The 13,530-nt window shown below is 61.2% G+C and overlaps 1 protein-coding gene across 1 annotated transcript in view; it reads right to left on the minus strand.

Annotated features, from left to right (window-relative positions):
• Nucleotides 1–11,414, minus strand: part of USP53 (ubiquitin specific peptidase 53) — a 34,384-nt gene extending 22,970 nt beyond the window's left edge. The window contains exons 1-4 of the mRNA XM_045831288.1: nucleotides 11,188–11,414; nucleotides 3,765–4,381; nucleotides 2,040–2,132; nucleotides 240–374 (exon numbers count right to left, since the gene is read on the minus strand). Coding sequence (XP_045687244.1) covers nucleotides 240–374; nucleotides 2,040–2,132; nucleotides 3,765–3,938 — 402 coding nt within the window. The 5' untranslated portion in view covers nucleotides 3,939–4,381; nucleotides 11,188–11,414. The remainder of the gene's footprint in view (nucleotides 1–239; nucleotides 375–2,039; nucleotides 2,133–3,764; nucleotides 4,382–11,187) is intronic.
• Nucleotides 11,415–13,530: the final 2,116 nt, after the last annotated feature.

Here is a 13,530-nt window from a genome sequence, read left to right on the forward strand (position 1 = left end):
AAGCTTTTCACTCCCATAAATACACTTTAAAGCATTCTGGTAGCCTACCATTCAGTAAAACTTGGCACAGCTCGGAGGTCGGGGAGCGCAAGGGCCCTGCCCCCGCCCAGCGGTCTGACCCTCCTCCTCCCTGCGCGTCACCGCGGGCTCGGGCTCAGGCTCAGGCTCGAACCACGCCCCGCAGACCATGCCCCGCACCCCGCAGACGCCCGCGGAGGGCCGCCCGAGCCCGCGCTTACGAAGCACTCGGCCGCGTCGTCCATGAGGCCCAGCTGGAACCTGTGCTCGTCCCGGAAGCTCTCGGCCAGGGCGCGCCGCACGTTGTCCGACGGCAGGGCCTTCTCGCGGCTGTGCTGGAACTGCGCGAACATCACCTGCAAACCCGCGGGCACGTCCGTGAGCTCCGCGCCCGCCGGCAGCGGCAGGAGCGCGTCCACAATCTCACCGCCACAGGGCGACAGAAACCACCACACTCGCAGACCACCCCCGGCCCCGCTTGTCGCCCTAAAACTCCACACTCAGGCCGTGCGCCGAGACGGCTGGCTGGCCTCTGCAGCAGAGGTGGCACCCGAGCAGCGCTGTCCCCTGGGCAGGCCGGAGGTGAGGCCTGCTCCCCAGCGGGTTCTGACGCAGGTCCCGGGACGTTCTGAGATAAGCTGCTTTGAATGTAAAAGGGGGCCACGGGAATTAAAATTAGTTAACCGAAAATAAACATCTGATCACAGGAAAGTCAGTAGGAACTCGGCAGTCCCAGCACGCGTTGATAAAATCTCAGTTCAACAACGTGCAGGAGTGGCCGGCACAGACCGGACTCCCTGCTCTGCCCGCCTTCCGGCCTCTCTGCTCCCAGCGCCGGAGGCGGAGCTCGGGCCCCACCACCAGCCCTGGGCTCCACTCCACTCGACCCCGACGTCCCCCACCGCTCGGGACAGGGCCTACAAGCCCCCGTGACCCGGGCTCTGGTTCCGGCTTTTTACTCCTCCGCCACGAAGAGCCCCGACACTCGGCCCCTAAAACCCAGCCCAGAGCACAGGCCTGCCCTGCGGGGGAGGGCAGCCGCCCGGCCGCACGCTGACTCCCCGGGGACCTGGGCTCGTCTGGGGGCCGCTCACTGACACCCGGTGGCTGCCCGTCTGCCTGTCGGCCAGGACCTCGGGCCAGCCTGGCTTCCTCACCGGATGGCACCGCCTCTGGGGTGACCGCGGGACGGATGGAGCCGGGTGGGGCTCCAGCACCTTTCTTAGGAAGCTCCCCTCACGCCTGCAGCCCGGGGGCCGCCGCCCTGTGCCCGGTGGGAACCAGTCAGAGAGGCCAGCCCCACGCAGGGACCGGGCTGGCCCCGCTTACGGGAAGAGCGCGGGGGCCCTGCAGACACATCCCAACCACCAGGACGCACCTCACCTGGGCCCCGCGCCCTGCCCCACCTCGTTCACCAGGCCGCTGGGGCTGGTTCCCCAGGCGGCAGCACCCCACGCCCACCTGGGCCCCCCCCCCACCTGCCTGGAGGCTCCGCCCACGCGGTCACCCCGCCCAGCCCATAATGTCAAAGTCACTCTCAGTGAGGCGCCCCGCTCCCGGCTGGCTCCTCTCTCGCAGCCATCAGCGTCTGACGCCCTCTCTACCTTTCTCGCTCGCGTCTCCTCCCCCAGGGGCCTGTGAGCGCCGGGAATCGGGTTGGCACCAGTCTCGTTCACTGCTGTTTCCTCGGCGACCAGGAGCCAGCAGGAGCTCAAAAACCACTTGTTAAAATAATTTCAAAATAATACAAAAGCTAATGTTCCTAACAACTGTGTGCCATCTAGACACTAACTGTCCTAGGAAAGTGAAAAATGAAAACATGAACCCGAAGAAGCCACACATTACGAGTTCATCTTCAAAACTGTAAATCACTCCACGATGAACTTCCATGACACACGAGACGGTGGACTGTGTCCCATAAATCAAACACGCCCTCAGGCGGGGCCACACCCCTGCGGGAACCCCTGCGGGAAGGCGTCCCGGGCCCAGGGCGCCCAGGACCCAGGGCGGGGCGCGGTTACCTTCAGCGCACAGAAGATGCAGGCCTCCCCCTGGCAGACGTGCCCGGTCAGCACGCGCAGGCTCCGCCGGAAGATGTCCAGCTGCCACAGCACCTGGGGCACAGAGGTGTGGGGAGAGACAAAGGGAGGGTGAGACTTCACTCTCCGGGACGAGCGACCCACGCGTCCTTCCAGCTGCGGTTGGGGGCGGGGACTAACGACTCCGCCCACCCCGTGGACGTGCGCGGAGGCGCACGGTGAGAGAGCAGCAGCAGCAGCAGGGCCCACGTGGCCGCGCGCAGCGAGGGCGCCTCCAGCAGCTGATGGGGGCGTGGCTCCTGCCGACTCGCACGTGAACACCGGACAAACGTGCGTGCAGCAAGACACACGCGCTCCTCGGGCGAGGACGCCCCAGGGGCGGGGACCTGGGGAGCCGACTGGAGGGCTTGGTGGGGGCACGGGGGAGGCAGCGACTGTGGCCCTGGGGACGAGCTGGAGTTCCGAGAGGAAGCACAACGGCAGTTGCAGCCGGGGTGCAGCCGACAGGGGCGGGCGAGGGGCTGGGGGGAGCCGAGGCGGGTGGTCCCCGAAGAAGAGGGGGCTGGGGCTGCCCACATGGCAGCAAGGGAGGGGCAGCCCGAGGGACCACCGTAACAGCAGGCACCACAAAGCAGTACACGAAGCAGTGGCTCCCAGGCCCCGGGTGGACGAGGGTCCCGGGTCACTCAACGAGCATCGTCCTGCACACGCGTCACAGCACTGGATGCAGCGGGGCCTCCCGGCCGGGGAAGAACCGGGATAGACGCCGTGCGCGCATCCACACCCTCCCAACTCAACGGCTCCTCGGTTCCCCCCCCCCCACAGAGGGCGACCGAGAGCGCGCGCCCGAGTCCGCAGCCTGGGCGCCCGGCGGTGCTCACTTCACGGGTGAGCTCGCCCGCCCGCCGACACTGGTCTCCCCGCCCCAGGTCTCCCTCCGCGGGGAGAACAGCGCTGGAACACCCGTGTGGACGGGTGTGTCCGGGACAAACTCTTCCAAGGTGTGTTCTAGGGTCAACAGAACACTCCCCAGGGCTGTACGTCCTCTTCGCCCCAAGCGGTGGTGGGGGGACACGGGGTCCCACGGAACCCAGAGCCGGCGAGCGGCGCTGCGTCAGACGCCGGAGAGGACGCGCCCCCGAGACAGAGCGCGGGGCAGACGCTCGCTCGTCATGGGGGCTCCCACGGGGGCTGCAGCAGCGCGGACTGACCCCCCGGGTGAGGACGCCGGGGGTCCGGGGGCTCGGGCACTGCTCCGCGGGGCGGAGGGAGGAAGGCGGGAGGGAGTGCCCAGGCCAGACACCGCCGTCTCCTTTCACCCGAGAACTCAGGCTGTCTGCGGGGAGCACCCCCCCCCCGCCCCTCCCGCTCTCCTCTGTTAAAAAGTGTGTGAGGGGGCAGGGGGTAGATTAGCTGATTCAAAACAAGATTATTTTACAAACAACCTTAGTGTCCTAAGTAATCATCATAAATCAAACGGTACTTTTACGTCATACTAACATGATTCTGTTGGGAAAAAACAATGCCGTCAGCTCTGATAACCGAACGCCCAGCATTCCCCCACCGTTACAAGTGATGATAAAGTCTCCTTCCCGCCGGCGGTGACTTTATTCCCAACAGGCGCGGCGAAGAACCACTGGCAGAGACCCCCCCACCCCCCCCACCCCCGGACAGCACCTGGCGCCCGGGCGACAGACGCGGCCTCACCTGCACGGCGCTGTTGAGGAAGCAGCTGTTCTGCCCCGGCTCGTTCAGCAGGCCCTTGGTGGGCGCCAGTGACAGCACGCTGCCCGGCTGGTACGAGCTCGCCAGGTTGCCGCTGGGCTTCCGCAGGAACCGCACCCACGCCATGCCCGCGCGCGGCGGCGGCGGCGTCCGCATGAATGAGAGCCGGCCGCTCTAGACCGCCGTGCTGTCTCCCGGGAACCGGGGGGCGTCTGGGCCTGCCCACTCAGACTCTCCGCCGCCCATCACAACCACGGCCGCCGCCGTCCGGGCTGCGGACTTCCTCACGTGAGAACGGGGCGCGGGAACGTCCAGCGTGGGAAACTAGGGGCGGCCATTTGAAACACGGCCTCAGAGATTTTTACGTGTTAAATTTTAGAAGAGATTTGTACAGACTGAAATGAAAGAGGTTTTCCCAAGCTGCTGAAAGTAACGTCGGTGGATAAGTCATCGTCTTTCAAGCTCCGGCCATCAGTCCTGCGGGCGCGTGGCTGGTCCTCCGGCCGCCGTCTTCCTGGCGGTCTCTCCCCAAGAAAGGCAGCCCCTCTCCGGTGACTGCGCGACTCCGAGTTCCGTGTCCGTGTGGCCGCGAGGCACCTCTGCGACAGAGAAAAACGTGCACGTGAAGGTGAAAGCCAATCGAGAATCCCCTGCTTTCCTCTTGGAACGTGAACACCGGACACATATTTAAAACGTTGACCATGTACTCATAGAAGGATTAGAGCTAATGTTCTAAAGTACGAGAATGAAAACACGGTTCGTCATTAAAAACGTTTAAATGTCACTGTCACACCAACCACCGCAGAAAGCAAGCCGCCTGGTGTTAGCACCCGTCACGGAAAAGGTGAGGGGCGAGGAGGCGCAGACCTCCAGGTGTAGGAGACGTCACGCACAGGTGGCAATGGCGCAGGGAATGCGGTCGACAACAGCATCGTGACAACAGCATCACGACAGTGTTGCAGTAACACAGGACTGGCAAGGCGGGTCACAGCACCGGACCACGCAGACAAAGTGGCGTCTCCCAGACACCTGCTTCCCTTCCGCAAGTCTGGGATTTTGATCCGTCCTAGACAGAGGGTGCCCGTGTGACCACCGATAAAAGCCCGGGTCTCTCAGGAGCCTCCTGGTGGGCGACATTCACATGTCATCACAACGTGACGCCGAAGCAGTGGCACGTTCCAGGTGGACCCACTGGGAGAAACTACCGGAAACTCGTGCGTGGTTTCCACCAAACCTCCCCCCACGACCCTTCTCCACTCTCTGACGGCTTCATGGCCTTTCTCTGTCGTTCAGCATGGGAGTGAGTCCAGCGACACCCCAGACAAGGGAGGGGGAGGGGGAGAGGGAGGGATCTGGGACCACCCACACAGGGACCCAGAGCTACTTTGTTTCTGTCCAGGGGCAACACTTACAAGTAACCCCCTGGGGGGAGGGATGGAGCCCACCCCCCCCCCGCACTTTCCTTTCTTGTTGACAGACGTGAAATGTAATGTCTACACCCTGCTACTCTGTGGCTATATTGTAGCAACCTGGCAACAACTACTAAAATTAAAAGCAAACACACTTCCATCTAAACACAAAAACAAACAAAACAAACAAAACACTGAAAAGCCAACACTGACAACCCATGCCCCCGAAGCAAGAGCACTGGACTGAGATGCATCGGCAGGCGCGTGGGACAGGAAGGACACAAAACCGGCGTCCACGGACAGGAACGTCACACAGCGGGAGGCCTCTGAGACAAAGGCGAAAGGCAGGGACGTAGCAAGGTCCCGTTCTGGTGAGACAACAGGTGTGGAAACACAGACCTGTCTGAGAGCACCAGAACAAGGGCAGTGTGTGCGCGTCTGATTACAGTGGGCTCGGACAGTCCAGCCAGAAAGTAGGCGCGGGGAAAAACCCCACGAACTGGGGTTCCCACGACCACCTCCACGGTCCCCCTGAACGTGCCAGCACGGCTCACGGAGCTCAGAAGGGAACAGCTCACCGGCTGGACTTCAGGCTTACTAGGAGAGATGTCACTCGGGCACAGCCCGCTGGAAGAGGGGCGCGGGGCGCGGGGCGCAGGTAGGGCCGGGAGCTGGGGCCCTCCGCAGACATGCGCCCTCCCGCGCCCTGACCCCCCCGTGCTCCCCACCCCAGACTCACAGGCCCTCAGTGACTGACCCAGCGCCCTCCACCTGCCCCTCCCTGGAGGCGGAGGGGGCTGGAAGTCCACTCCTCTCATCACACGCCGGTTCCCCGGGCAGCCAGCCCCACACTGAGGCTGCCCAGAGGCCTGGCACCGGGCACCTCGTCCCCACACTAGAAACACGTACCGTTTCCCAAGACTCCAAGGGGCTCAGAAGCCGTGGGATGGGACGCGGGGCCAGAGGCCAGATGCCTCCTCCCTGCACGCCTCACCCGCCCGCCGCCTGACCCCTGCCGGTCTCCCTGCCCTTTCCCCACCTCGGCGCCTGCGCCCTCGGCTGCAGGGCTATCACGGAACACGCCGTGCGAAACCCCGCTCTGCGGCCTCTGCCGCCCGGCACTCCTCCGCCCGGAGTGCACTCGTCCTTGACACCCACATGGCCTCTCCCTGGGCCCTTCCTGCCGCTCTGCTCTGCAGGAACCAGCTTCCCGGTGACGCCCCCACGCCCCTCGCCCCTCTGCTCCTCCCCGCCCCTGCATTTACTCTGCAGCAGCTGCACACCGCGGGCTGACTGTCTGCGCACTGTCCTGTCTGCTCCCCGTCCGCGTGGCCCACCAGGTGAGACCCTGGAGCACACGGCGGGTCCTCGCTGAGCGCTTGCTGGACAGAAACTCGGGCGGTGAAGTGAGACCCCCCTGACGAGCCCTCTGAAGTCAGCGTTCCCCCCGGAGACGGCCCCGCGCTCGGGGTCCAGGACTGCCCTGTCCGCCTGGCGGCGAGGTCGGGGTCGGCGTGGACTGGCATGGAGGCTGGGCGATCTCGGCCCGCGTAGCAGCCCCACAGAGGGGGACGACCCCCCCGCCCCAGGACCCAGACAGCCGGCTCATCTGAAAACGGTGTTGGGGGTGGCGGGGGGGGGGGCGTGCCGAGAGGGGCCGGGGTCACTGTGCAGGCGGGGGGTCTCGGGGGAGCCAAGGTGAAGAGTGTCGGTGGGGTTCTGGTGGCCCCCGACACAGATGGAACCCGTGCTCCGATGCTGCGTCAGGACGCCCCAGGCACGTCCCCCACCCGGGTCGGGGGTCGGGAGCGCAGCAGAGACTCGGCTCCTCAACCCCTGACGCAGGCCGCCCTCATCCGGAGTCTCCGCTCACACAGAAGGGGCCCGGAGTCACGGCGGGAGTCACACGGCGGGAGTCACAAACCAGGGACCGGTCAGGCACCTGACACGCCCGACACCCGGCAGGCGCGCTGGACCCGCGAGCCTGTGCGACAACAGTGGCGGCACTGGCTGCGGTGTGAGATCGGTTTAACCACACGAGCCGACATTCGAGTCATGGGAGCAGCCATGTGACGTGACGTTTCACACCCCTCTCGCCATCCTCCCGCAGCTCCTGACGCCGCTGCCTCGGCCCGACTGCAGCCCCTCCGGCCTCCGCGGGGCCGGACAAACCGCACACGGAGCATCGGTGTCCGAATCTTGGGGTCATTCTCAGTGGGAAATGAGCAATGTCACGTAGCGAGCTACACATACTCTCAGGAAACTTAACGTGTGGAAAGTTCTCCTCTACACAACACTGTTTGGGAATGCTCCCTGCCCAGCTGGGTGTAAGCACTCCTGTGCCGGCTGCACCCGAGGAGGGGCGCTGAGCTGGAACCCCGAGGCGACGCATCCGAAACAGGCGGGCGCGCTGGGACGTTGGCACAGAAGCAACAGGGAAGATTTAATTCAGAAAAAGCCAACCTACCCCAGCCCCCCGCCCCCTCCCAGGGGTGGATGTCAGAAACTGTGGGCAGTACCGAACGCTGCATCCACTACGGTTTTTCCTGCACGAGCTCACCTCGGGTGAAGTTTAACTGGTAGGTCAGGCCCCGTGAAAGACCACCACTACCACCAACAGAGACGTCACACACTGCAGGAGACACTGCGTGAACGTGCCCGCTCTCCCCCTCGGGAACCAGCATGCATTGTTACTCCTTCACGACCTCACGGACGCGGGGCTCCTCCTCACTGCGGAGTCAGCGGCCTCACAGCCCAGGGAGGCAAGGAGGTCCACCGCTCACTGCGCACCCGGAGGGGGCACCGCCGCTTCTCTTCCGTGCGCGTGTGCGCCCGCCCCGCCTGCCCGCACCGCTGCTCCCCCGCCTCGGGGGCGTTGCTGAGTGCACCGAGGGGGATGAGCACACGAGCGAGCGCGGCGGTCCCGGAGCAGTGGGAGCGACACCCGACGGCGGCTGAGTGACCAGCGGGCAGGGGACACCTGCAGCGCGGGGACGCTGAGCCAGCGGCGGAGACCCTCCGGGACCGCACTGGACAGGGCGCGACGTCGGGCTGCCCAGCACAGTGCACGACGAAAACTCACCAACTGTTCCTTTCTGGAGTTCTCCATCTAATGTCCTCAGGCTGAGGCTGACCGCGGGTTAACTGAGAGGGGGAAGCAAAAGCTGCAGATGGGGGGCGGGGGGCTAGGACCCGTAAAGCTTTTCAGAAACATCCCTGCAAACAGCTTTAACGATGATTTAAAGTCATAACTGACACGAAGATTCCTCCAGCCACAAGAACATAAGGAGAGCACTCAACATGCTCCCTGGGCGGCGCCGTCACCATGTCTGGGGACACTCTCGCTGCTGCATCACTGTCCCCGGGGCGGGGACGGGGGCACACCCACCACCCAGTGCTCTCCTGACACTGCAGACGTCGGGTGCCTGCCTGGTCTCCGGGTGCCCTTAGCTACTCAGTACACCTCCCTTTACCCAACCCAGCACAAACCCTCACAGAAGAGTGGGCGAAGCACGGGGGGGTTCCCAGCGTTCCTGGGTGTGCCCCTGGGTGTGCCCCTGGGGACTTCCGGCAGCCTGATGCCGCCCATTTGTCAACGACATTGCTATTCAGCTCTGACCACAGGCCAGGGTTGTAACTCTGGAGCCCAGTTTAAGAACTCCCCAGAGGAAGACACGGGTTGACTTGGAAAAAGCAAAGCACAGACACTTTTTGCCTAAATGCTCTATGCATGTCAAATTTTCCTCCTGTTAAAAATAAAATGTGTAATAACTTGCCAAGTTTAGGATGTCATACGGCCATGCAAAGTCTAAGTGACCTCTGAAGATTTCCTCTGTGGTTGCACAGGCTGTGTCCACTCCTTGCCCCTACCGCGTGGATCCGCTGCGACCCAAAACCTTCTCACATCGTCACCTCCGTGCAAAACTGATAATAATACACTAACTTCACACGGGCGTCGTTCCTGGTTTCTAGCTGGCTCTGCAAAGATGGCAGGCATTAGCCCACCCCTCCCCTTATCCAAGGGCTGCTGGGCCATGCGAGGCTGCACTGACGGCCTCTCGGGCCCGGCGCGCCCAGCACACACCGTCCAGAATGCGTGTGGACGCAGCACGCCAGCTGCCGAGCTGCGGGCTGTCTCTCTGGGGTCTATAATTAAGAAACACCTTATAGTTAAAGCTGTCGGATAACAACATCTCCCGAGTGTTTCCGTAACGACACGTCTCTGTCGAACAGCTTCATCTGCCACTTTATAGATCTCCGACATATTTCTGGAAAATTGCAGGGTGAAGGGACGTCTTGCGCAGAAGGGTAGGCGAGTGAGCCTGAAACAGCCCTCTCAGGCAAGAGGACTCCGGTGTTGACTTTGAACTGTGTACGCCCCCTTAAAATAGATCGGGGCTTTCACAGTTCGAGTCTTTGTCCTGCTGACACAGACTTCTAAACCATATGGTCCCAAACTCGTATTTCCTGATGCTACACAGTTTAAAACAAACATTTGACACGAAGTAATAGAAAAGATCTCGAATCACCATACATACCAAAAATTGTAAGAGTTTTGTGATTTTCTTTTATTTTTTAAAGGAAAAAAATAAACTAGGTGGAAAAGGGGGCTTGTCTCCCATTAAATATCTATCTTTTTAAAAATGACTTTCAATATCTTCTAGAGAAAGGAATATTAATGGAGTGCCTACTAGTACCAAGTTCCATAAACAATTTACCATCTCCATGCATTTATAAAAGATTTTTCTCAAAAAGTAGTGGGGAAAAAGAAAGGTCTGTCCTTGGGCACTTGTTTTTTACACCATAGGAAAGAATACACATAGCCACCAGTGAGTTTAATTGGGGAACAAATTTAAATAAATCACTTCCATGGCTTATGAGCAGCAACCACGAACCTGGTCAAATTGTCCAAACAGCCAGTTTTAAAATCCTCTAAAATGTAAAACAAAAACAAAAAACTTGTTTTTTTTTCAGGCTATAATTAACTCCTACCAACAGTGAGTTAGTCTATTTGGAATTCTTATGACAATGGCAGATAAATCACATATTACTTTTGCAAAGTAAGTTTTGTGCGTGTGTGTGTGATTTCTCTTTAACAGGAGGACCTTTGCCTAGACCATCATCATGGAACTTAAAAAAAAAATAGGGGAAAAAGCTAACAAGTATCAATTTAGCCAAAAGTTCATTTCAATCCGAATGTTGTGTAAGATGACTACTCCTTTTAAATACTGAGAATTAGCAAGGCTTTTCTTTAGAAACCAGAACTAAAAGTGAATCAGAGCCTCATGACAAAGAACTTCCTAAGTTTACTGTTAAACATCCCTCGAAAAACAGCCTTGAAAATTCCTTTAAAAAAAAAAAAAAGACCTGGGTTGGGTTTTTTTCCCCAGATAAAGCAACATTTGGCAACCCCCGCTGTGTGACACAGCGCCTTGCTCTGCATTCTGCAAGCCTTAATCAGACTGCGCCCATAAAGAAAACTTGTAGCGGGACAACGCAGTCTCCGACCGCGCGCGCGGAGCGCCCGGCTCCAGCTCGGGGACCCTCCCTCCGACACCTGTGCAGGTACTTCCTGTTCTGCCAGGACGCTTAAAACACTTCGCTAAACGTCCCGTACGAGAACGTTTCAAAGCTAAACATTAACTTTGTTTGTGACTCCTACCACCCGGCCAGCGCCGGCCCAAAGCTTCTCACGGACCCAGTCATCTGCGGTCCCCAGCGAAGGCCCCGGGGGCCGGGCCGGGGCGCCCGGCAGGCGCCCGCCTCCACCGCGCCGAGCGCCCCCGAGGGACTCGGGTCCTCTCCCGCCACCCGCCGCGAACCCAGCGGCGCCACCCCAGCAGCGCCACCGTCAGCGCGGCCCCTCGGGCCCGGCCAGAAACGCGGGAGTAGGGGGCGCACGGGGTCGCGGGGCTGGAGCCGGGGCGTCCCAGGGGGCGCCCGCGGGCGGCGCAGGTCGCTGGGTCTCCATCCAGGGAGCAGTTCCGGAGACTTACCTGCGCTCGGCCCTGCCTCCCCCGCGGGGCTCCCTCCCGCTGGCCCGGCGCTGCCTCCTCGCGCCGACCCCGGGCTGACACGCCGACCGCCGCCACGACCGCCCCCGAAGCGCGCGGGGAACTGGAGCACGAACGGCCGGACTCCGCCGCTCAGAGCACGACCCCGCGCACGGAGCATGCGCACACGCCGACACCCCCGGGGCCTGTCCGGGCGGTGACACCTGCGATCAACAGGTCCCGCCAGCCCCGCCCCTCCGCGCCGCGCGCTCGCCCCGCCTCCCCGGGCTGGCCCCGCCCCCGCCCGCCCCAGCTGACCCCGCCCCGCCCCGAGTTCCTGGGTCTGGACCCAGACCGGGCGGTATTCCCGCGGGGGTTGGACGGGCGCGAGATCCCGCGAGACCAGGGGCCGCAGCATCTCCCGAAGGCGGGAGGCGGCCGCCGGGTCGGGGGGCCGGGGCCAGGTGGCTGTAGGTGGGGCTCCCTGCGGTGCAGCTGCGGGCAGGGGCGCGCTCCTCCGCGCAGGTGATCCTTCCGGGGCCCTCGGTCGTCCCCCCGGGATTTTCTAAGCTCGGGAAGGCGAATCCGCCCAGCACGGGCTGGAGGCTGGGTGGCGGTCCCTGGGGGCCGTGGGTCTCTGGCCGCAGACCCTTGAGCTGTGGGCGAGTCCCGACGAGTACCTGCTGGCGGGGACGTGTAGTCCCCAACCGGTGGTCCCGCGACTGTTAGTAAAAGGAAAGCTCTCATGAGCGTGCTGACCCAGTTCGTGGCTAATGGTGGCAAGAAACTCGTGGCTGCCTCCTTACCGCGCTTTCGGACAGGTTTCCAGCGACACGCTGCGAGCTGCCTGGGAACTGGGCTACACCTGGTTTCGTAATCAATTGTTTCTCAGGAAGAGTACCGAAGAAAAACCCACGGTTGTCTGTAGTGCTAACGTTGTCTCGGTTAAGTAGTAAATAAGGTTGCAGAACTCATTCCAAAGCGGGTTCAGGTAGGACCTCCAGATTGTAACACTGATTTAAGTAATCTCATGGGTAACTAACTGCAAGTCTATTTGAAGAAACATCTTAAGTTGCTTGCAGCGAATAGTGCTTCAAACTGAATCAAGGAGAGTGGATGGAGCATTTACTATGTTCCTGTTACTGAATTAGGCGCTGAAGGAAATTCAGTGAAATTTGAGACATGGTTCCTGCCTTCAAGAGATTTAAAACTTTTGGAGGAGGAGGAGGAAGATAAAAAATGCTACATCTAAAAAATGATAAGAATGACACTGTGAATTCCCCTTAGTTTCCCCAGCGCCCTGTCTCCTGGTGCTCGGACCCCCTACCTGCCACACATTACATGCTCCTCTCCCCTGCTGTGCCCTGAGAGTCCCCACGGTCACCAGTTTAGTTGTTTAAAATTCTCATTGTCTCTATGAGCAGTCTCTTCCCCATCAGGGCCCCGCCTTCCAGGTGCCCCATGCACCCCGCACTCCCAAATGCACAGTGCATCTTCAGGTTACACCCTTTCAAGCAACCGCATCTGTGTTCGGACTTCCTGCAGTTACCTTCAACATAGCCCGCATGGACGCCATCCCCGCCCCCCCAACCTGGAACCCAGCCCATTTTCATCCCCTATTTCTGGAACCCACAGGCACCCCGTAGTTCGTTTCCTTCCTTTCCTCAGTCCTGTTATCAACTCCTGTCGACTCTTACCTCTTCAAGTGTCCCACACCCGCCGCTCTTAAATCTGCACTCTCACCCTCAGACCGTCAGGCCGTCATCCTCCCTCCTGACGCACGCCACCCGCCTCGAACTACTGCAGCAGCCTCCGTTCGCTTCCCCTCCCGTCCAGCCTCCACTCTACTCCCAGTCTCTCCCCAACATGAGAACAGGGCCGTGGTGCCCTGCGGAGCCCAGGGTGTTGTCAGGGGCCGCCCCGCAGCGGGACAGCCCCTCGGGTCCGGCCCCAGACGGCTAGCCCTGTCTACGTTCTCACCCGTGTGCCCCACACTAGCCGTGGGCGCCTCCTAGCTGTCCTGAGATCCGGTGGGGTCCCCGCCAGACCCTGCAGGTCTCTCTGCCCGACACCCCTGTCCTCGGTGGGGCCTTTCATAACCCGAGACAGACTTGCCCTTCCTTCGCCGTTTCTTGGCTTCTTTCTACTGTGACATTCACAGTGTCGCATAAGCATCCCTATGCAAATACAACGGACGGAGCAAGGCCCACCTCCACTCCTGAGAGAACGACCTGGACTCTGGGTCACGGGCTCCCACTCGCCACCTTCCTCACGTGGAGGTTGCAGAAGAATGCCCCCGCGGCTCGCCCTGCTCGAGAGTTTGACTCAACCCCGGCTGAACGCTTT

This window comes from Phyllostomus hastatus, unplaced genomic scaffold (assembly GCF_019186645.2).
Source record: "Phyllostomus hastatus isolate PE091 unplaced genomic scaffold, TTU_PhHast_1.1 phas_contig_159, whole genome shotgun sequence".
In the NCBI taxonomy this organism is placed as follows: Eukaryota; Metazoa; Chordata; class Mammalia; order Chiroptera; family Phyllostomidae; genus Phyllostomus; species Phyllostomus hastatus.